The sequence below is a fragment of the Pelodiscus sinensis genome, chromosome 1, assembly GCF_052426305.1.
Source record: "Pelodiscus sinensis isolate ZL-2025 chromosome 1, ASM5242630v1, whole genome shotgun sequence".
Classification (NCBI taxonomy): domain Eukaryota; kingdom Metazoa; phylum Chordata; order Testudines; family Trionychidae; genus Pelodiscus; species Pelodiscus sinensis.
In genome coordinates this window covers 105,050,726-105,073,006 of record NC_143052.1, presented here as the reverse complement: position 1 = coordinate 105,073,006, position 22,281 = coordinate 105,050,726, and the positions used below count along the sequence as shown (strand labels likewise).

The following is a 22,281-nucleotide window of genomic DNA, read 5'->3' as shown; positions in this document are numbered from 1 at the left end:
TTGCTTATGTTCCATCAACTTCTGCCAGACTTAAGCTTCTTCCTTACACTATCTAGAGTATGCCCGTGCAACCCAACTGCACTACCTTACCAACGTAGCATTACCCAAGTGCAAACCTCATCACATGCCTTAAGTGACACCATATGAGGTGGTAAGATTTCAGAAAACTCACTTTTTAATATTAGCCCACCTAATCAACAGACTGAAAACAGAAAAATACACAAAGAAAAATGAGCATCTCAAATTCTTATAATTCTTTGTGGGAGGGTGGGGGACTCTTTGGGCACATCTATACTGACTGGAAGACTGATGCTCCAGAAGTCAATCTTCTATCATTTGATTTAGCAGCTCTAGTGTAGACGTGTAAATTGAACGCTGAGGGCAGCTTCCGCCAGCATCTAGTACTTCTCATTTTCTGAGGAGTATGAGAAGCTGATGGAACTGTTTGCTCCTGCCAGCGTCTCGCAGTGTGAACACCACCAAGGCTCAGCTTAAGTTAAGATGACTCCAGCTACTCATTTTACATAGTTGGAGTTGTTTACCTTAAGCCAATCTTCTAGTGTAGACCAGGACTCAGATTCTTACTTCCGCTCTTAGACATTGAACCATTTTCTCTAACTCCCTCTCCACTGTCTTGTATTACCTGGTCCTCCTTATGCTTTTTCTTATATAGTAAGTATGTTTGACAGTTTCAAAGAGTTTGTACTGCATGTGCACACACAGGCTGTGTCTACACTGGGCCACTTATTCCGGAAAATCAGCCGCTTTTCCGGAATAAGCTGCGAGCTGTCTACACTGGCCCTTGAATTTCCGGAAAAGCAACGATGCTCTACTGTACAAAATCAACCGCTATTCCAGAAAAACTATTCTGCTCCCGCTCGGGCATAAGTCCTTATTCCGGAACACTGTTCCGGAAAAGGGCCAGTGTAGACAGCCCAGTAGTCTTTTCCGGAAAAAGCCCCGATCGTGAAAATGGCGATCGGGGCTCTTTTCCAGAAAAGCGCGTCTACATTGGCCACAGACGCTTTTCCGGAAAAAGGGCTTTTCCGAAAAAGCAGCCTGCCAATGTAGACGCTCCTTTTCCGGAAAAACTGAAAACGGAATAGTATTCCGTTTTAAGCATTTCCAGAAATTCATGCCAGTGTAGACACAGCCTCAGAGATTTCTTTAGACATTCATATTTCTAAAATCAGAAATTGATGCCTTTTAGCACTTTTGTAGCTCACACTGACAAAAGATGTGAATATTGCTGCACTCATCACACACTCCCTGCGAGAAAACTCATTATTTACTAAGCAGACAAGAACAACATTTTTTTCTGCATGCAGAGCTTAACAGTAAATAATCTCTTTTGGAAGAAATTTTTTTGGAAGAGCTCTTCTGGAAAAGCTTCTTCTGAAAGAAGCTTGCAGTCTAGATGTAGCCTAAAAGTGTGAGTACTCAACCCACAGAGTAAAAAAATCAACGCATTTTATATTCAATTCAAGATTCAAAACACTCTACTGTTCATAATGCAAAAACAATACTCCTCAGCAGTATCCTTTCATGATTTTCTGGCTCAAAAACTCTGCCAAAGATTGATAATTTGAGAGTTGCTTAGAACAGAGATTGGATACACATCTATCTATGAACCAATGGAATACAACTGTATGCAATCTGAGATGGGTCAGATAAACAATTTTACATTGGATGCCATATTGGAGCCCTCCCTCTTTAATTTCATATTCTGGAAAGCTGGAGATTACCTGGTAACAAGGCAGCACAGTTTTAGTGTGCAGTTTTAGTGATTAAAAAATTAATCCTGCAAAAAATGGAAAAGTCAATCCCCATGAAATTCTGATGCCTAATTCAGTGATAGGGCTGACCTCACAGCTAGCACACGACTGGCACTCTGCTGAAAGGGAATGCCTGGAACATTAAAAAGCAATTTGGGCTGACTAGTTAGAGGTCTATGACTAATGCAGACTCTGAAGACAGGTATTGCGCTTCCCTTCCCCAACTTTGATCCTAACTCACTTTATTTACTTTGGGTATTACGATGAATCTGGTATGTTGTACAGTAAAGTCTCGATTATCCGACCTCAATGGGACCAGAGGATGGTCGGATAACGGAAATGTCGAATAATACGGACGGCGCTGGCTCGTGGTGGGACGGGGGCCCGGCATGCTCTGACCGAGGGGCGGGAACAGAGCAGCAATAGCAGCAGCGGCGGCAGCTGAAGGGGAGGGCATCCCACGCGGGCTCTGCTCTTTGTCTCGGCGGCAGTTGGCGCGTGCCCTACCCCGCTCCCAGTGGATTCCAGATGATGCGTCCTCATGAGGGGCCGCATCCTCCCCCTTCCTCTTCCTCCCTCCTCCCCCAGGCCGCCTGGACGTGCCCAAGGCACCGGCGCTCCTGCCTCTCCTCAGCCCTGTGGCGGCGGCAGCCCCTCCCCTCGCCACACACTCCCCCCCTCACCTTCCCTTCCTGCCTCGGCCCAGGGGGGTGGGCCCCCGGACTCCCCCCTTGCTCCGGCCGGGAGCCAGGCTCACTTCGCAGGGGGGCGGCTCCCTCCCTTCCTGCCCCTCTTCCCCAGTCCACAAAGTTTTGGGAGGGAGAAGCGGGTCCGGGCCCTCTCCTAAAAGCGGAGCCGCTAACGCGGCAGGACAGCCAGGATCAAGCCGCAAGCAGGGCACGGGCCCAGCACACCTGACCGCCAGGCGAGCCCGCACTGCAGGCGTGAGCTGCCCCAGGCGTGGGGTGGGGGGGTAAGGTTGCCGAGCCTGTGCTGCATGTGCCGGGCTGCGGGGAGCCCCTGCAGACCTGCCAAGCAGAGCTCCTGCCCAGCCCTAGAAAAAGGGAAAGCAAGGCCATTGTTGTGTGAAGCATCCCTGGAGCCCCTTGCCATCACGTGATGGGTGGCACTGTCAGATAAAATGGAATGTGGGGTAAGTGAAGGTCGGAAAATCAAGACTCTACTGTATTTGGAAAAATTAATAAAAACATATAAATTTAGTCTCTCTCTCTCTCGCTGTATATTATTTCTTTCATATTTTTTGCCATCCAAAATTTACGACTTATCCTGACCACAGACATTGCTCCAGAAAATCTAAAGGCTACCTAGGGTGCTGACTCTATCCCTGAAACCACACAGAATCCTTGCTGCTGTACTGTGCTCATTGGAACACACGTACTTTACACACATTACCCAACAGACAAGGAGCATTTCAATCTCAAAGCAATCACAACCCAAATCAAATTTCCCTAACTCCTCTTGGGTTCTTACTTCAATTTATCAGACACATTAATTGGCAGTCATAGTGCAGCTGCATGTTTAATCTATTTTTACAGATTTCAAGATGCAATATATCTTTGACTTACAAATTAGCTTGGGTCCCGTATGTCTCAGAGGTTACTGTTCTTTTTCTGCCTTATCCTGACAGTTGAGTTCAGCTGGGATACGCAGTCTAACAGTACCCAGATTTGGAAATCACTCTCCTTGGATAGCTCTTGATCCTGAAAACACTCCCCTGCTCCTTAATCCCTAAGTTTGTTAAGGGCATGCAGAAAGCATTTTCCTAGGATTCTTCATGGGGTTTGCTTTGAGGGGTGCAACTGGTTTTGTTATATGGGAGTGGGTTGTGTGTGTGTGTATGTGTTAATGTTCCTCTTAGAGCTGTATGAATAACTTATAGCAATTATGCATGATGAATGGAGAACATTTTCTGGTTTGTTAAATATCAATGAGCTGCTTTACATTTTTTAAATGCATTTGTTCTTTTTTTAAAAACTATTCACTGAATGCTTTAGCAAGTAATTCATGGTTTGCTGACAATTTGTGTCCATTTTGTGGCAAGTGTTCAATATTCACAAATAGAAGTGCCTTGGTTTGTTTTTACTGCAACACACAGCAATATTGCTGTTCCATGTTTGTCTGAGTGTAACTGTTAGAATCAAGTGTCCGCTGTGAATATTCACAGTGGCAGCCCTGAAATTCATTGTTCTCTAATACAAAACTAATTACATTTCTTATTTGACTGAATAGTTTAAAAAATGTTTTTTAAGTCAAGCTGTAAGGATAGGGTTGACATATTACATGATGGTTGATTTTATTCTAAATGTGCCCATGGTCAACAAGAAGGCACATCCTTCTTATAGGAATGAATAAATAAAGCAATATTTGATAATGTGTGCTTACTTTTTTAAAAAATCACCAATTCTCCACATTTTTATATAGCTGTAGGATTCTTAAATGATTAGGCTACAGATCAGTCAGTTTACAACACTGGAATTACTGATAGTCAAAATACTGCCAGGCAGGAACTATTTTATTTCCTGGTGCAATTCCAACTAGAACAATAAACTTTCCCTTTTAGACCTGGGTGCTAGAAGAAGAGATGCTGCCGCATCCCTTGGCTTGAAGTGGTTTCCATTATATACAGAGTTTACAATGCCTCTCAACACCCCTCTCAGCACAAATTGGTTCAGCACCACTAAAGGAGTAAATTTCTCGTTTTTACCAGTTAGAACAAGAAACCCATATGCTAGGAGTATGGGGTGGAACTGAATTAGTTTTGGTTAAAACTGAAAACCAAAAATCTGAATTTTGAATCTTGTAAACTCATAAAAGAAAGATGCTATTCACTTAAACTCCAGTATTCCCAGGGATGTTGTGTGACCATCAGAAAAATAACTTTTACCTTTATAAGAAAAATGTATTTTCCAAAAATGCAAGTACAGGTTCAGAAGTACAGTTCTAGCTCCTCAATAACTAGTTGGAAACTGTACTAGAAACTCATTAATAAACATGGCTATGGACCTACCAATTACACAACCATGAAAAACATGTCATGGACCATGAAATCTGGTCTCCCCCATAAACTCTGATCATTTGTATGCGTTTACTATACTATACAGATTTCACAGTGGAGACCAGTGTTTCTCAAATGTGGGATCCTGTCCCAAAAGGGAGTTTTGGGGAAGTCACAAGGTGGTTTTAGGTGTGGGGGGCGGTCAAGGTATTGCCATCCTCCCTTCCATGCTGCCTTCAGAGCTGGCTGGCCAGAGAATGGTGTCTTTTGACTGGGTGCCCATTTCTGAAGGCAGTAAGCACCGCAGAAGTAAGAGTGTCAATGCCCTGCTATGCCACCCTTACTTCTGTGCTGCAGTCTTCAGAGCTGGGATTCCAGCAGCCACTCTGAGGACAGTGCCATATCCATCAGCACAGAAGTAAAGGTAGCAGTATTGCGACCCCACACACCATAATAACCTTGCAACCCACCCAATTCCTTTTTGGGTCAGGACCAGTGTTCCCTCTTGCAGGGAGCTGACTGGCTGGGCGGGGCTGATTAATCACCTGTGAAGCTGTGCTGCTGCCCAGCTTAGAGGGAACACTGGTCACAACCCTCACAATTACAACACTGTGAAATTTCAGATTTAAATATTTGAAATAATGAAATTTACTTCATTTAAAATCGTGAAAATGACCAAAATGGATCATGAATTTGGCAGGAACTAGACATGCCAATGAATAAACAGAAGCAGCAACATCTGCGTAAGCCAAGCAAATGCTCTGGATATGTATCTGAATATTTAACAATGGCTATGTTTGAGACATGTGCTTCTGGAGGAACCCCAGAAAGTCTCGTTAATTTCTCCTGGACTGGAAGGAAAATAGCCATGTCTCATTCCAGCACCTATCAGTGCTTCTCTAAGCATTTGTTGCAGGAAGGTGGTGGCACTTGAGTGATGTTTTCTGCCTCTTCTGGGGGGAGCTAAGAAAAATGTCCTGTCTTCAAAGCACACCTGCAGGACAGACTCAACCCCAGGAGCCAGAGAATGAAGCTGTGCTTAGGACTTGGCATCCAGCTTGTGCAATGAAAAAGGAAGATCAGATAAAAAGAAACAACTCCTGCTCTAGACATTTATAACAGCTTTGCCAAATCTGCTCCTTTGGGAGATAGATAGTCTTGATGCACTGTTGCTAGGATGGTGGGTTCAGCAGAAGAGTGCAACAGAGTAAAGTGAAGGGAAGCAGACAAGACACTGTTGAAAGGGAGGAAAGAAATGAAAAGAAGAGTACTCACATAGTGAAGGAATCAGGGGGAGCTGAGACTCTTCTCAGGTCTGCAGAGTGCACTTTATGGATACTATAGGCAGCAGGAAATGAGCGGCCAAGACAGAGTCAGTCAGCACAACAGCATGGACAGACAAGGAAGAAGCCAGGTGAGAGAAAGAGAGAAAGACATACAACATTTAAACAGAAACTAAAGGAATGCATCACTCAAAAACTGAATGAAAACACATGCAAAGCGCCAAGACTGCACTACAGAGGTGGCAGCACCAAAAATGGGCAAACAGAACAAAAGACAATGTTCACTGTAAAGTGACACAAAGGTCTTTTCTGAAGGCTGGGCACAGGCTAAAGGCAAGCAATGTGCAAGGTTACATTAGGAGAGATTTCTGGGCCATGGTCCCACAGATACTGGAAGATCTTAAGCCAGCAACGTTCGAAAAGCCTGTGATTACATATTACGAGACTGAAAGAGCAAACAGCTATCTGAGCCAAAACATGATGTGATGGAGTAAGGATGTTAAGGACTAGTCGACTATCTGATAAGCAAATGCTTATCGGATAGTTGAGTTGACTAGTCGATTTCTCCTCCGCCCCCCGCTGTCTCTATCAGACAGAGGTAGCAAAGAGAGGTGGGAAGAGGCAGGGGCATCAAAGCAACAGTGCCGCACAGAGCCCGTACTGAGCTCCGTGTGGCGCTGTCGCTATGAAATGCCACCTCGGCATTTCAAAGCAGCACCACATAGAACTGAACCCCAGGCTCCCCTTAAGAGGCAGCACTGCATGGAGCCTAGGGTCAGCTCCGTGCAGCACTGCCCCTTTGAAATGCTGCCTCAGTGATTAAAAGCGGCAGCACCGTACAGCTGAGCTCAGGCTCTGTGCGGTGCTGCCCCTTTGAAATGCCACCGTGGCATATCAAAGGGTCGGTGCTGCTTTGAAACACCAAGGCGGCGCTTCAAGGGGGCAGTGCTGCACAGCTGAGCTTGGGAAACACCACCATGACTCCCCAGCTGATCCCGGGTTCCAGTACAGCATTTCAAACTGCGCAGAGCCCGGAGTCAGCTGGGAGTGCCCAGCTGTGGGCTCTGAGGAAATGCCGCATGGAACCCGGGGTTCACTGGGGTATCCCCAGATGAGCCTGGGCTCCGTGTGGCATTTCAAAGCAGCAGCTCAGCATGGAGCCCAGGGTCAGTGGGGGACTCTGAGTCTCCCATTGACCCCAGGCTCCATGAGGGCACTTCCACTTTGAAATCCACAAGAAAATCGCCGCTGGGGACTCTTGTGCATTTCAAAGCTGGCACACCCTCGTAGAGCCCAGAGTCAGTGGAACTTCCAAGCTCCTGGTCTTGGTCTGCATGCAGAGTTCTGCATTCCTCCTTTGAAATGTACAAGAGCCCCAGCGGAAATGCCTATCGACTAGTCGATGGAAATTCCATTGACTACTTGATTAGTAAATGACTCAATATTTAACATCCTTATGATGGAGTTGCCTCCTTAAATCTGCCAACTTTCGTTAACATTTATAAAAATACACTTAATTGGAATTCCACTATCCACAAGGGCAAAATGCTATCTCTAGTCTTCCTTAACATACCTTAGAGAGCCATGCATATAATTTACAGTTACTCCTAAATTTAGTTTCTTTAGTTTCTATACTCTAAGGCAGAGCTACTCAACTTTGGAAGCCCCAGGGGCCACAATGATACTCACAGTACATACTGAGGGCTAAAACATAAGTGTGGTTGCATATACATGCAAATATGTATGCAAATATATGCAAATAGCTTCTTTTACACTAACGGGCATAAATACAAAGATTAAGGCAAGACTACACAACACGGAGGCCCATTTAAGTCAGTTCTGCTGACATTAATAAATTGCAAAATTTACCCGATTTCCACCCATATGGCAGCACTTTTAATGACCAATGACAGTCCAGGAATGTAACTACTAAAACGCATAGCAACAGAAGACCATTATGTTGACTACTTTTTTGTTTTGTTATGTGTTGAGCCCCACATAAATCCAAACTGCACCACAGGCCACAAACAAATGGGCCGGGGGCCACATGTGGCCTGCGGGCCACGTGTTGAGTAGTCCTGCTCTAAGGTATTTCTCCCAATGTCCCAATGGAATGCTTCTATATTTAACCTCTGGAACAATTTTTATTTCATAATGCAAATCATTATGGCTGATCACTAGCTGAAAGCCAAATACTCTTTCTGTGCGGTTTTGTATGCCTCTGATTAGCTACAACTGTCAGAGCAGTATTTTAAACTGGGATTTTGGGTCAGAAAGTGACTCGGGGAAAACTGAGTATTGGTGTCCTTTCTAATTCCTTTTCAGTGGCTTCCACATAAAACAATATTGTTCGATTTGTAAGCAAAACCTACCTGCCAGCATGGCATGCTTAGCCTGATTTCTGAAAACCAAGCTGCATTGTTTCATGCATCAATAAGAGAGATTATGGAATCAGAACTTAGCTGGCAAATATTTTAATGATACATGCCGCGGAACACTGTTCTGCAGCAAAACTGACTTTGCTAGTCTGGCTAGAGTAAAGTCTTGCTTTTGCCAATAAACTTAACAAATGGACTCAGAAGACAAACGGAAATCAGGTATGAGAAATAAATAAATTTACCATTTCCATATTCATGACTCCATGATCTGCCTTTTTTCCTCAACTTGCACCATTCCTGAATGCAAACAGTATCAATCACCATTGCACAATTGTTGCAGCTAAAAAGTCACTTCTGGATTGAGCCTCTTTACTTGCTCATTATTATATCCCCATTATGTGTAAAGGTATGTAAAATGAGGCACAGACTATGCCTACTTTTATGTTTGGAAAGCACCTATCAGTAACAAGTAATAAAGTGGCAGAAACATTATTAGTATGACCATGCTGTCATCAAATTCCCACACAAACATTCTTTTTTAACTTTTAAAATAATTTTATTTTATTTTTAGGGTTGCCCAGGGCCTGGTTTTTTACCAGAAAATCCAATTGAAATGGGGACCTGACTGTTGGGTCAGATGTACTGACTGAACATCCAAAGTCCAGTTATTGTGGGCTGGGGGTGGAAGGAAACACTGGGTCACCAATCCTGACTGGGCAGGGACAGGCATGGTCTGCCACCTACTGGCAGGCAGGCTCCATGTCAGGCTACAGAAGTTCCCATCCCAGCTCTGAAACACAGGGGCTGTGTCTACATTGGCACCCTTTTCCGGAAAAGGGATGCTAATGAGACCAGTCGGAATGGCAAATGCCCCGGAGATTTAAATTTTCCCCATGGCATTTGCATGAACATGGCTGCCGCTTTTTTCTGGCTCGGGGCTTTGCCGGAGAAAAGCGCCAGTCTAGACAGGTATCTTTCGGAAAATAAGCCCTTTTCCGGAAGATCCCTTATTCCTGATTTTAAGTAGGAATAAGGGATCTTCCGGAAAAGGATTTATTTTCCAAAAGATACCTGTCTACACTGGTGCTTTTCTCCAGCAAAGCCCCAAGCCGTAAAAAAAAGTGGCAGCCATGTTCATGCAAATGCCGCGGGGAAAATTTAAATCCCCGGGGCATTTGCAATTCCGACTGGTCTCATTAGCATCCCTTTTCCGGAAAAGGGTGCCAATGTAGACCCAGCCAGGGAGCGGAGGAAAGTGGCACTCAAAACAGCACAAGTTTCAAATAGGAAATGTTCAATAATGAATTGAATACTCAATGATGAACAATGAAGACACCATGGGATCTTTTCAGAAATTATTCTATGAATAATTTCAGATAATGAATACATTTGAGAAGATCACAATCTGTTCATGGACAACTCAGTAACTGCAGAAGAAGTGAAATTCATTGGATAAATTATTCATTGCCAATTATTTGCCCAGGTCAGGTCAGGTGGAATGCAACACACAGGAAACTGTCTTAGCCGCTAATAACTGAAGGCCTGGATGAGGCTATTAGTGCTGTTGCTGTCAAAGAAGGAAATTCTACTTCAGCTTAAATGGTTCAACAGTACTGCTAGATTTGGATCCCTGGTTTAGATTCTATTCAGGAGCAGATTTCTTGTTCATTCTCCTTCTATAATCTTTAAGACATGTTACTCTCAAAAACAAACATTAAACATTGCCCACTCTCCCACATCTTAGGATGAGAAGATTTGTGAAATGACAGAGAAAGGAGATGGCCCTTAAATAGTAGGGTAACAAGCATGGTATAAAAACTCAGATTAGGTTAATGGATGAGAAGATAGATAAAATAGATTAGTTCACATTGTGGAGACTCCTCCAGATATAGATATAGATATAGATATAGATATAGATATAGATATAGATATAGATATAGATATAGATATAGATATAGATATAGATAAGCTGCTTTCTGCAGGCTGGCCATTTATCAGTATGTCACATTAAAATATGAAGGAAAGTTAGGTTCACCATCTTCCTAATATCAACTGACAGCTCACATCCTATGCCAGGAGGTAAATTAATGTACTAATCAGCACAATAAAAGAAAGGCAACTCAAACATCCAGAGAAACCAAAGGAGCCCATTTCATAGCACTAGTCAAGGGAATGTCAGATGCCCAGAATGACCTTCCTCTTCAGTAAGAAATGTCCCCAGTGTTCTGCTATTTTCTAAGGTTAAAAAAATATATATGACACAAGGATACACTGACTGTTTCTGTTGAATTTTCTCACCTGAGCAACTTGGCTTCAAATCCTGCTTAGGTTCACCACTGTAACGTCTATTAATATCAACTAAAGATTTTAGCAGATGAAGGCTAAAACCACTAGACCTTTCAATATTCAGATTCCAAGCCAGAAGAGACCACGGTCTAATTCTCCTGTATGATACCAGCTAGAGAATTTCCCCAAAACATTTCCTAATGAGGATCTTTGGGGAAAACATCTAGATTTAAAAGTTGCCAATGATGAAGAATCTACAATGAATCCTAGTTAATTGTTCAATTAGTTAATTGCCCTCACTGTTAAAAAAAATTATGCCTTTCTTCCAGTTTGAATTTGTCTCGCCTCCATTTACCAGGCATTGGGTGATGTTATACACCTTTCTCTACTAAACTAGAAAGCCCATTATCAAATATTCATTCCTCACATAGGTACTTAAAGGCTGTAATTATCTCATTCCTTAACCATCTCTTTGTTAAGTTAAATAGACTTTGCCTTTTTGCTCTAAATATACTGTTTGGCTACCTCTGCTTGTGAAGAGAGGTTTCTGGTCATCACAGCAACCTCTGGTCAATAAGAGCAAAGGGAGAAATATATATTGCTCACCCCAAACATCTCCTTCTAGCCACTTATTAACACATTTCTATTTTCTAAAGCTTAGCAAAATTCTGATATTTTAACTTTTGTTTTCATCCTAAAATAAAAGAAAAAAATAAATTTAATTTTTTTAATGGAATGCTGAAAAACGTGTATTCAGAAACAGTGAATTTTGTTTCAACATTTTTGATTGAAACAAAACATGACACTCCTGAAATCTAAATGTTTCATTTAATTTTCATTGAATTGATGCAAAGACTTCCTTATGAGTCAGATCAGCCTTAAACTGCATTGCCCTAGCATTCTGCTTTATAGAAGTAGTAGTTCAGGTACCCATTGTGTCCTATGAGCCAGGCAAACACAGGTTCTGAATGAAGACACTGTAGGAATATACAGGCAGCTCTTTGAGACCGAGGAGAATAATAGGGGTGAGAAAGGTGCAGGAGGAAGAGGAAATCTCTGTTGCATTCAATCCTTCTAGAATGCACAGTGACAAAAATGGTTCTGATTTTTTATAAAGTAGTATATATTTTTAGCTATGTACACAAAGTTAAAGTACAAAGGAGAAGTTTTGGGGTAACTAATCTGTTATAATTACCGTAGTTTACTTTTTGCACTTTTCCATTCGAAATGCCTTCCTCTAGAAAGTTTATCCCTTTATTAAAGATTCATCTGAAATATTCTTGCAGTTAGATCCTGTCCAAAACTTTCCATCAAGATGGTTTTTGATGGAAAATTGGATTTTCAACTCAATGAAAATTTACAAAAAATCCAAAATTCAAACCCTTTTCAGTTTTTAGGTTTTTCAACAAAGTCAAAATTGTCAATGAAAATAAAATCAACTAACACTCACCACAGTATTTCAGGGCAGGTGTTTTGCTTTGATGCACAAAAACTGTTTTTATTCACAACAGGTATACAACCTAATTGTATATATACTGCCTTTGAAAAAAGCATCAGCAGGGAAGATGGTAAATTTATCATTCCCAGCAAGCCCAGAAAGCTATGAAAAACAGAATTCCAAAACAACAGACTATGGGAAGTCAGAAACAGAGTAAGAAACTTAAAGAAAAGAAAACTTTCTCTCCTGTCACTACATCAGACAAAATTCCAAAGGGAATTTCTGCTATTAACCTCCTCCTCGAATATCATCAAAGAAATTAATAATAGCTTTCAGAATTAGTGTGATGTGAGATTATTTTTTAATCACTATGTGTGCAGAAAGCTTAAGAAAAGCTTCCAGCAATTGCAGGTGCAGTGGCAGGCTCATTTAGTAATCTCACATATCTATAATTCACAGGGTGCACATCCCCCCAGTCTGAGGAGAAAAAGCCACCTATTCTAACAACTGTAAAGATGTTGATGGGATGCTTTTAAACACTGCAGAGATCAGGTTGAGAAATGTATAAGACCATGTAAAAGGTAAAACTTCATGTCTATGGTGGAGTTTTTGCAGAACGGTGTCATATTGGACAAACTCCAGCTTAGTCAATCTGACCTCCTAGAACTCATCTTTATTATGCCAAGAAACTCAACAGACATTCCATCTGCTTCCCACCTGCAGCCCCACCCAATCAAACATACAGATGCATAGACCTTACAGAGATCTGCAATTGGGATTAAAGTCTTTGACAAATTGTCAATATACCCTCAAAAACGGACTCACAAGTGGATATTTCAGTTAAACCAAAAGGTACCCGAACAATGGAATCTCTGAACCCAGTGGAGTTTGGCACGACATTTTCAAAGTAATTATGTGATGAACAATATTCTCCAGTGTTCATGGGCATCATAGTCACACTGAATTACTGTACAGTGTTATCATGAAGCAGCAGATGCGTATATCCCAACCACAGTTTAAATTTAGATGCTATAGTTCATGCTTGACCATGCTAATAACTAGACTGAAATGCACCAAATACTTTCTTCCACCTGCTGTAACCACCCTCATGGTTTGAAACAATGACTCGGGATTGAATTTTTCTAGCTTGGACTTTGTGACATGGAATGGGGTGATGGAAAGAAATTAAAGGTCATTGCTCAGGGGATGACAGTCTTCTATTCATCAATGGTTCAAGGCTGAAATTTATGTCTAACATTCTTTCTAGACAAGTAAGAAACTAACATGGAAACTCCAATCTTAGACTGCTGCTCCACAATATTTGTGTTAACACAACTGAACATACCAATATAGAAAGGATGTGGACGCACTGGAAAGGGTCCAGTGGAGGGCAACCAAAATGATTCGGGGGCTGGAGCACATGACCTATGAGGAGAGGTTGAGGGATTTGGGCTTATTTAGTCTGCAGAAGAGAAGAGTGAGGGGGGATTTGATAGCAGCCTTCAACTTCCTGAAGGGAGATTCCAAAGAGGACGGAGAGAGGCTGTTCTCAGTAGTGACGGATGGCAGAACAAGGAGCAATGGTCTCAAGTTGCAGTGGGGGAGGTCTACGTTGGATATTAGGAAAAACTATTTCACTAGGAGGGTGGTGAAGCACTGGAATGGGTTACCTAGGGAGGTGGCGGAAACTCCATCCCTAGAGTTTTTAAGTCCTGGCATGACAAAGTCCTGGCTGGGACGGTTTAGTTAGGGTTGGTCCTGCTTTGGGCAGGGAATTGGACTTGACCTCCTGAGGTCTCTGCCAGCCCTAGGATTCTGTGATTCTACCAAACTGAGCAGGGAGGCATTGTTTGATATAACAAAAGGCTTGGTTTTATGAATTGATACATTCTTGCTAACTACTGGATTACATGATTGACTAAAAGGAATAACATGCTCCTGAAGTTGTGGCTGTTTGAATGAAATACATCAGCAGGGTGTGGAGGTGTTTGGCTTGACACCTAAGCTTCGCATATACTGAAGACCAGTCTTGTTTTTTTTTTTCCATTCAAATAATATACCATGAAGAAGTTGGTGGGAATGTTTATTAACTCCCATCTCAGCAGCACAGAAAGATTCATTGATAGATCAAAAATAATGGCATTTACATTTTTTAAAAATATTCTTATGCTAGTAAAAATATCTCTTATGGATTCTTAATCTAATGTTTTAATATAAAAAGATATTTTTAAAATCTCTTCTTTTCTTTGGATGTTTTCTGGCTTCCATTAATTTCTGCCTTTCCTTGTTTCTTTTCAGGCTACTCAAATGCTGCTTCCCTCTCATTTTACATGACTTATTTCCTTACTTGTCCTTTCTTCCTTTCTTTTCTGGTTGCCTGATCCAGACCCTCTCAATCCTAATCTACGCTTGAATGCAACTCCTTAAACCTAACACTCTCTTTCTAATTTGGAGTACTGTAGCTTTTTTTTTTTTGTAGGAGATTGGAAGCTGCTAAATACACTAGGATCTAATGTTTCATGCAAAATGCATCCCTTAATACTGCCCAATGGATCAGGAAAGTCCCCTCTGACTGGCTGATGTTCCAGTGGAACAGTGATGCAGCCAAGAACACTACAATGTTTTACCACTGCCCCAAGATTGCAACACATACCCAGGGGCTCACATCGGGTTGGATTGAGGCAACAAGCCAAACTACCACCTGCATCAGAGTGGCCACATAGCTATTTTTAGCACATCAACTTGAGCAGAGCAAGCACAAGTTTCTCTACCTCTGCTGGGAAGCATGCTCCCAGCTGAAGAGTAGACATATAAGCTTGGTCAGCAATACAGACTTATGTTGACATAAATCCATCACTCAGGCCACATCTAGACTACAAGCCTCTTTCAAAAGAGAGCGTCTAGACTGCAACCACTTCCTTTCGAAAAAGCGCTTTTTTGAAAGAGAGCACCCAGGCAGTCTGGATGCTCTCTATTGAAAAATCCCTGTTAGCATTCAAGAACGCCTTTTTTCTGAAAGAGCACTTTCAAAAAAAGGCAATCTTCCTCATAAAATTAGGTTTACCGCGGTCGAAAAAAACGCCGTGTTCTTTCAATTTAATTTCAAAAGAATGCAGCAGCAGTCTAGACGCAGGGGAAGTTTTTTTGAAAAAAGGCTACTTTTTTTAAAAAAAACCCTGAAGTCTAGACACACCCTCAGGGTTTGAGTGTCACTGTTATACTGTAGACAGTATAGTATAGACAGTGCTATGTTAGTAAGAGGGCTTCTCCCACTGACATAGCTACTACCTCTCAGGACAGTGGAGTAACTACACTGGTCAGAGAAGCTCTCCTGGTGACATAGGTCAAGTCTTCACTAAGTGCCACAGCTACACCACTGCAGCACTGTATGTGCAGACAAGCCCTTAGTGTTTATGCCAGCGCACTCCAATCACAATTTCCCACAAGGTGACAAATAGCTTTATGCAGTGATTCCTCAGCCTAGTCCCATTTACATGCTCCCAGCGTGAACACTGCAATATAGTCTGAGCTCATCTGTATCCCAGCAGTGGAGTGTGGTTATTTGTTGAATAGTCTCCAAATGGGATCCAAAAGACTTGTTAATTTCAGTGCAGCACATGGTGCTCTAAAGGATATGAGGGGCATATCTGCACAGCTTCTGTGAGTGTTAGTTGAGAGTTACATAGAAGACAGAGTCCACTCAGACCTCCCCAAATAGTTCCCCCTTTTGGATAAGTGAAAGACATAACATCTTTCTGAAAGCAAGACAAAGGGAACCCTGTTAGTTAAAGCACAAATGAAATCTGGTAGATATTTACAATGTGGAGGAGAACATCATTCTAAAGCATTACATCCTCTTTCTCCAAGTACTCTGATGGGTCAGTCCATGCAAACTCCCTGTTTGAATTCTCTGCCCAGCAAGGGCCTCCTTGTATTAGGACATGAACAAATCCAACTCACTCATTGAGTAACGGCATGGATGTTCTCCGCTTGCTCTTCTGCACCATATTGGCCTGGTTCCTTAGGGAGATCCGAATGAGAGACGGAGCCAGTCGACATGGCTCCCCATCCACTTGCATGGGGATAGACTTGTATGTTAACAGAGTCACCTCCCGGCACTGATGCAACCTTTCTCCGTGACCTCCCACCTGCAGAGCAGCCTGCAGAACAAGAACAAAGCAAAAAGGAGGAAAAACAATGACATTACTATCCAATACCAGCCACTTGAACTGGCTAACAGCTTCCTAATCCTGTTTTAACCAATACTCTATACCCTCTGTTACAAACTATATTTGCACATCAGATTCACCCAGTTGCAATAAGTGGTTTATTCTATCACAGAATTACATGCTTACCAGAATACAGTCTGAAAGCAGAAACTATCCACTAATTTGAAGGATGCAATGCAAATAACGCAATATTCCAAATTCATCCCCGCTAGGAAATTACATTTCAATAGAACCCCACATTTCTCCTCCCACTGCCATCTGAATTTGCAGAATGGTTTTCCAGTAAGAGACATGGGTGTAACTGGCATATTGAGGCAAAGTTCCAGTGAAAGCTTTTCAATAAGTCACTGCAATGAGGTAGGATGAATGTAGTATACACAGAATTCTAGAATAAAGTCCTGAAGAAAAGGATCATTGGGCAGAGGTCAGGTGACGCAGTCAAACATACATGATAAATTCATGTATCACATGGATATGAAATTTATCATGGGGCAATCGCCTAAGCATATGTGTTAGATATCTATATTGACAGATATAGATACACACTTATATGATTGCAAACATACACTGTGCTTTTTTATATATTTCTTTATCTTGTTTTAAAATATGATTGCTTCTGTTGTAGTAGTGACTACAGTCTATGAATCAAGATCCCATCCGTGTAATCTATGTGCTTTTACAAGCAACAGAATTAATTGGAGTTTTCTTCTTTACCAAGGCAATACTGTCCTTGATGTGAATTAGATGAATCTGAAATACTTATTATGACAGTTTATAAAGCAATTCAGCATCAGGAGTAGACAAAATGAAAAGAGCATGAGAAAAAAACTTGTTCAGTATCTATGACTAGAAAACAATTAAATATAGGCTGGACATCTTTTATCCCGCACCCTTAGGGCCTGATAGGTCCCAAAACAGGGAATTTGCCAGACTACAGAAGGTTCTCTGCCACAGCCCCCAGCTGCCAACTCTGCCAGCTCTGGGTGTGTGGGTGAAAGCAGGGGGACTACTACTGGAATGTCGAAAAAGCGTGCCTGTTATTTTGAAAAATATTTCAAAATAAGAGGCGGCTTGTATAGATGTAGGGTAGCTATTTTGGGATACCTCTGGTGTCCCAAAATAGCCACACAGCATAGACGTACCCTAACTTACAGGGGAAAAACTAACCAGCTTTCCAAACCCATCTCCTCATACAACTACTTTAAAACCCAAGCCAGAATAAAAAAGCAGTGGAAGAAACAAAAGGAACAAAAATCTAACAGACAAAAAGATAGATAAAGTTGTTAATAACTCCTGCAAAGGTCTTGAGATTTCAGCAGTTATCTTGGGGCAGAAACAAGAAAAAATGTGAATATTGTCTAATGAGATTTTAAAAACCTATATTAAGACAACATTAGCATAAACATTACTGGAACAGAAATCAGGACATTAATTGTTTTGTTGCCTATAGGAAACGTAACTGTGTCCTATTATGACTATTACAATTGGGCTACTGTTACATTATGATCATCATCATCACTGTGTTACTTAAAATAGATATAGGGCTTCTCATCCAAAGATCCCAAAGCAGGTCACAAATGTGGGCAAGCATACCATAAAGCATAATGTGATGCAGAAAATGGCTACTAAGATACAGCAAAGGTCCACCATTATAGTGACTATTCAAAAATCAAAAACCAATATGCAACCTTAATTCTGACCTCAGCTTGTTTTAGTTAGAAATTGCAGTCCAGTAGCCCTGGGGGCTGAGCATCACCTCTGTGCCTTTTGGACTCTGGAGGCCTCCCCAATGGTTACTGTAACTCTCTGTTGCCTGCGCTGATGCTCTATTGTAAATATAGTCCAGTACATTCCAGCTATACCTCATTCCTCCAATACATCCTGCCCCTTCCATCATTTATAATCTCATACATATCTACGCCAAAAGTTATAATGATGGGGGGGATGCTGAAGGGTTATTCCACCAGATCTAAACCACTAGGGAATTCCTTTGATGTTAGGAATATTCCACTGATAGCTCTGCAGTATACTGGGGCTGTGATGGTAACCCCAGACAGGGGCATATACATTTAAAGTATGTCTACTGGTGAGGAATCTGATGGAGTTAATGTTATTTCGGTGTAATTTTGAAGAATGAGATGTCTGCATTGTGGGCAGTGGTATGTTGAAATTGAAAGGCACTCTGGCATGGAACTGAGGAACCTGTGAATATATATAGGTATTATGGCAAAAAACTAAGGATGGTCTGGAGAGTAATGTCACCTTCATTGGTGACCTTGTGTTTTTAAGATTTATACTAGGTAATGTGCTTAACATTAACATTTTTTGTATGGGAACAAAAGAAAAAAATTATTATAACGGCACTTATCTGATGCTTTCAAAACAGTTTACAAACAATTATAATTCTCAACCCCTTTGCTGAGCGGATTAGAATTACCACTCCCACTTTAGGATAAGTGATTTGCCCAAGATTACACAGCAAATCAGTGCCAGGGGGAAACTGATCTCATGTGGCTTCTAGATCACTGTACAGTTCTCTGATTAGTAGACAACACCCCTTTCAAAAAGATTTATTCATTCTCCAATGATTCACAAATGTTCTATTTCTCAGATACCATGTTATCTTGCTTAGAGTTTTAAATGGAATAATTGTAATGAATACTTGAAAGATGATAGCACAAGGTTAAGGTTGCTATGGAAATGTTCACTCTGAATTCCATGTCTGGTGCATATACAAATGTAATGCTTAATTATGCATCAGCATCATTTTATGCATTAATGTACTGCACATATATAGATCATTTTATGTAAATATTCATTATAATGCAGCACAAGATAAATCAGCCTCACTGGATTTATGCAAGTCTTCTGAGGGCACTATAGACCTTGAAAGCAAAGAACAAGTCATCAAAATGTGAGCTAACATGCAGACAGTACAATTTTCAAAATCATTTATAATGTGTGAGCACCAGCTAGAAAATACAAATACTTAAAGTAAGCAATTATACTAATTAATGAACAATGTCCAATACTTTGTGTTTCTCTTATGGTCTATGATCTTCTGAAAATTTCTCTCTCCCACTCGCACTGATAAAACAGGAAAAACAGGGATTTTCTAAGAATATGTAACTGTCATTGAAATTATTTTTAACTATTTAGATTTTTAAGTGCAATTTAGGTGGAGAACTTTTGCAATACCAGTGATGGTCAACTGGAGCCAAATAAGAACATAAGAATGACCATACTGGGTCTGAACAATAATCCATTTTACACCCAATATCCTGACTTCTTACAGTGACAGACTTTAGAATTCTAGAGTACAGCAGAAAAGAATGCTCAATCTCAATATGGAAACACAGCCTTTAAAGGCCACAAGTCCCAACATGTAGTGTTTCATATTGCAAGTAAGACACAGGCCACGGCTGCATACTGAAGATGAGGATGGCTACAATATATGCCTATTTTATCAAATAGGAGACGTCCGTTGAGCACACAGCTATTTGACAATGCAGTAGCTCTCAAAATTGCACAGTTTGAACAAACTTTAAGTACTATGGTGGTAACCCCTAACACTAAAGAATGTCTTCCAGTACGGCACCTGATGGAGATAATGTTATTTCAGTATAATTTTGAAAAATTAGATGTCTGCATCATAGGTACAGATGATTGAAAAAGATTTCACAAAAAGTTTGGAGGAAAAATCCCTCATATTTTCACCTTTTTTTCTCCTTTTTTTTTAAAACATAATTTTTCCAGTAAATCTGACATGGAATATTTTGAAATTTTTGTTAAATGTCAAAATATTATGTTTGTTTATAAATTTCATAAAAAAGCAAAAGAAAACTCCAACAAATGTAATTTTTCTACACATCCACAAAAAACATGGCTGGACTCCATTCTTCAGCAAAGAATTTATGACTAGCACTAACATATATAGAATGCAAATAACACAGTTATATTGGGGCTGGTAACAAAAAGCAGCTACAGAAAGTCCCAAACTTACAAATGAGTTGTGTTCTAAAAGTTTGTAAGTTAGTTGTTTGGAACTTGCAATGCATTTTGCCATAGAAACAATGTTATAAATGGTAGTTCAGTTCCCAGGCTAGCCAACAAAAGCCTATTTAACCCATAATATTTGCAATGAAAAATAGTGGAAATGAGGGCGGGGGTTGTATTTTACCTTGTATGCTGATGCTTGAGAAAAATTGCATTTAATTAGAGGAGAATGAGGAGATAGCTGGAGATTCTGAAGGAGTCTTCTGGGCATCCCCTGGCCACCATCCCCTACAGGCTCTGCACTGGCTTCTGTTGCCAGCCCCATCCTCTGCAGGCCAACACCAACTCCACAGATTGCACCCAGTCTCCACCTAATACGAGCGAAGGCTGGAGGACTCCAGAAGAGCAGGAGGAGGCTGTGCAGACAGCATCTGGAGAGAAACAGCGGTTTCTTCTTTACAGTACCGCTTCTGCGTGACCACCTCCTGCTCCTCCAGAGTCTTTCGGCCAGCACTAACACTGCTCTGCTCCTGTGCTTCTTCCCAGCTCCTCCGCTGAGGCTGCTCGTGAGCTTTTGTTTGTAAGTGCGAACGTTCGTAAATCAGTTGTTTGTAACTTGGGAAGCATCTCTATTTGTGAACAGAGAAGTCTCCCATAGTACAAACACACATACAAACACACAGTACACATAGTACACATAGTACAAACACACAGGCTTGTACCTCCCTTCTATGATGCTTTATTTAATGGGGATTTTTTTACCTTTGATTTGGGAGCATTTGAAGCACCATTAGATATGTTTAAAGAAACCAGTTTTTCAACAAGCACTTTTTTATGATGAAATAATATTGCTCTTCCTTTGAAAGCCATTATTAATCATTTTAATGTTAATTTCAATTAATTAATTTTAATTTAAAATGTGAGGCCAAAAGAAATTTTTCTGCCTTATTGAATCTAAGGAAAGCATAGGATCGAATTATTTTGTATGAAACTGTGCATTCTAATGTTAAGCCATGGATATAAGGTGTGTCATACAAAATTGCACACAAATTAGTCCCAATGCCCTACATAGTGTGAAATCTACTGCATGCAAAAATAAAACACACTCAGTTCTGCAAAAATTCTCACCAGAGAGGCCATAGTGAACCCGATGACCTCAATGTAACCATCATCATGGCGCTGAGGTTCAAAGTCTCTGTGATCACTGGGGGTACCCCAGGGCATTGTGCCAGCACAATACCTGCAGAAAGAGGGTTAGAAAATGAGAGCTTTAGAGAGCAGAGTCAGAATTTGCCCTCACAGGGTCTTACAATCATTGAAAGAAAAGAAAGTTTAATCTTTGTCTTCTGGATGAACAGAAATGCATTCTTCCCTCCCCCCCCACACACACATATATAACCCAAGCCCTCCACCCCCTTCACCTGCACCCACATCCCCCTCCCAAATCCTGCATCCCAATCCCTGCCTCCCTCCCCCCGCATCACCCCTATACCTCTGCCCCCTCCAAAACCTCTGCCCCCTCCTGTCCTAGGTCACAACCCAAAACCTCTGCCTCCCCACACCTCTGTTCCCCCTTTCAAAACCTCTGCCCCCCACCTACTCCACATAACCAAAACCTCTGACCCCTCTACTGCCCCCATATCTGCTCCCAGATTCTGCACTCCAATCTCCTACCTCAGGTCACAACCCAAACCCCTGCACCCCAGACCCCTGCCCAAAGTCACAACCCCTTCCTGCCCTAGGTTACAATCCAAACTTCTGCATCCTAGTCCCCTAACCCATGTCATAACTGCCTCTTTCACCCAAACTCCCTGCCAGACTCCACACTCTCTCCTGTACCCCAATCCCTTACTGCAAGCTCCTTTCTGCACCCAATGTCC

At 41.5% G+C, this 22,281-nt stretch overlaps 1 protein-coding gene across 7 annotated transcripts in view; it reads right to left on the bottom strand.

The window, feature by feature from the left end:
• Nucleotides 1–22,281, bottom strand: part of DGKI (diacylglycerol kinase iota) — a 312,169-nt gene that overhangs the window by 103,907 nt on the left and 185,981 nt on the right. For 4 of the 7 annotated variants that reach the window (XM_075940098.2, XM_075940058.2, XM_075940067.2 and 1 more), the window contains 3 exons: nt 21,530–21,641; nt 16,137–16,336; nt 6,067–6,129 (listed from right to left, as the gene is read on the bottom strand). In XM_075940098.2, coding sequence (XP_075796213.1) covers nt 6,067–6,129; nt 16,137–16,336; nt 21,530–21,641 — 375 coding nt within the window. The remainder of the gene's footprint in view (nt 1–6,066; nt 6,130–16,136; nt 16,337–21,529; nt 21,642–22,281) is intronic. The other 3 variants (XM_075940048.2, XM_075940081.2, XM_089782073.1) reach the window with 1 other exon arrangement.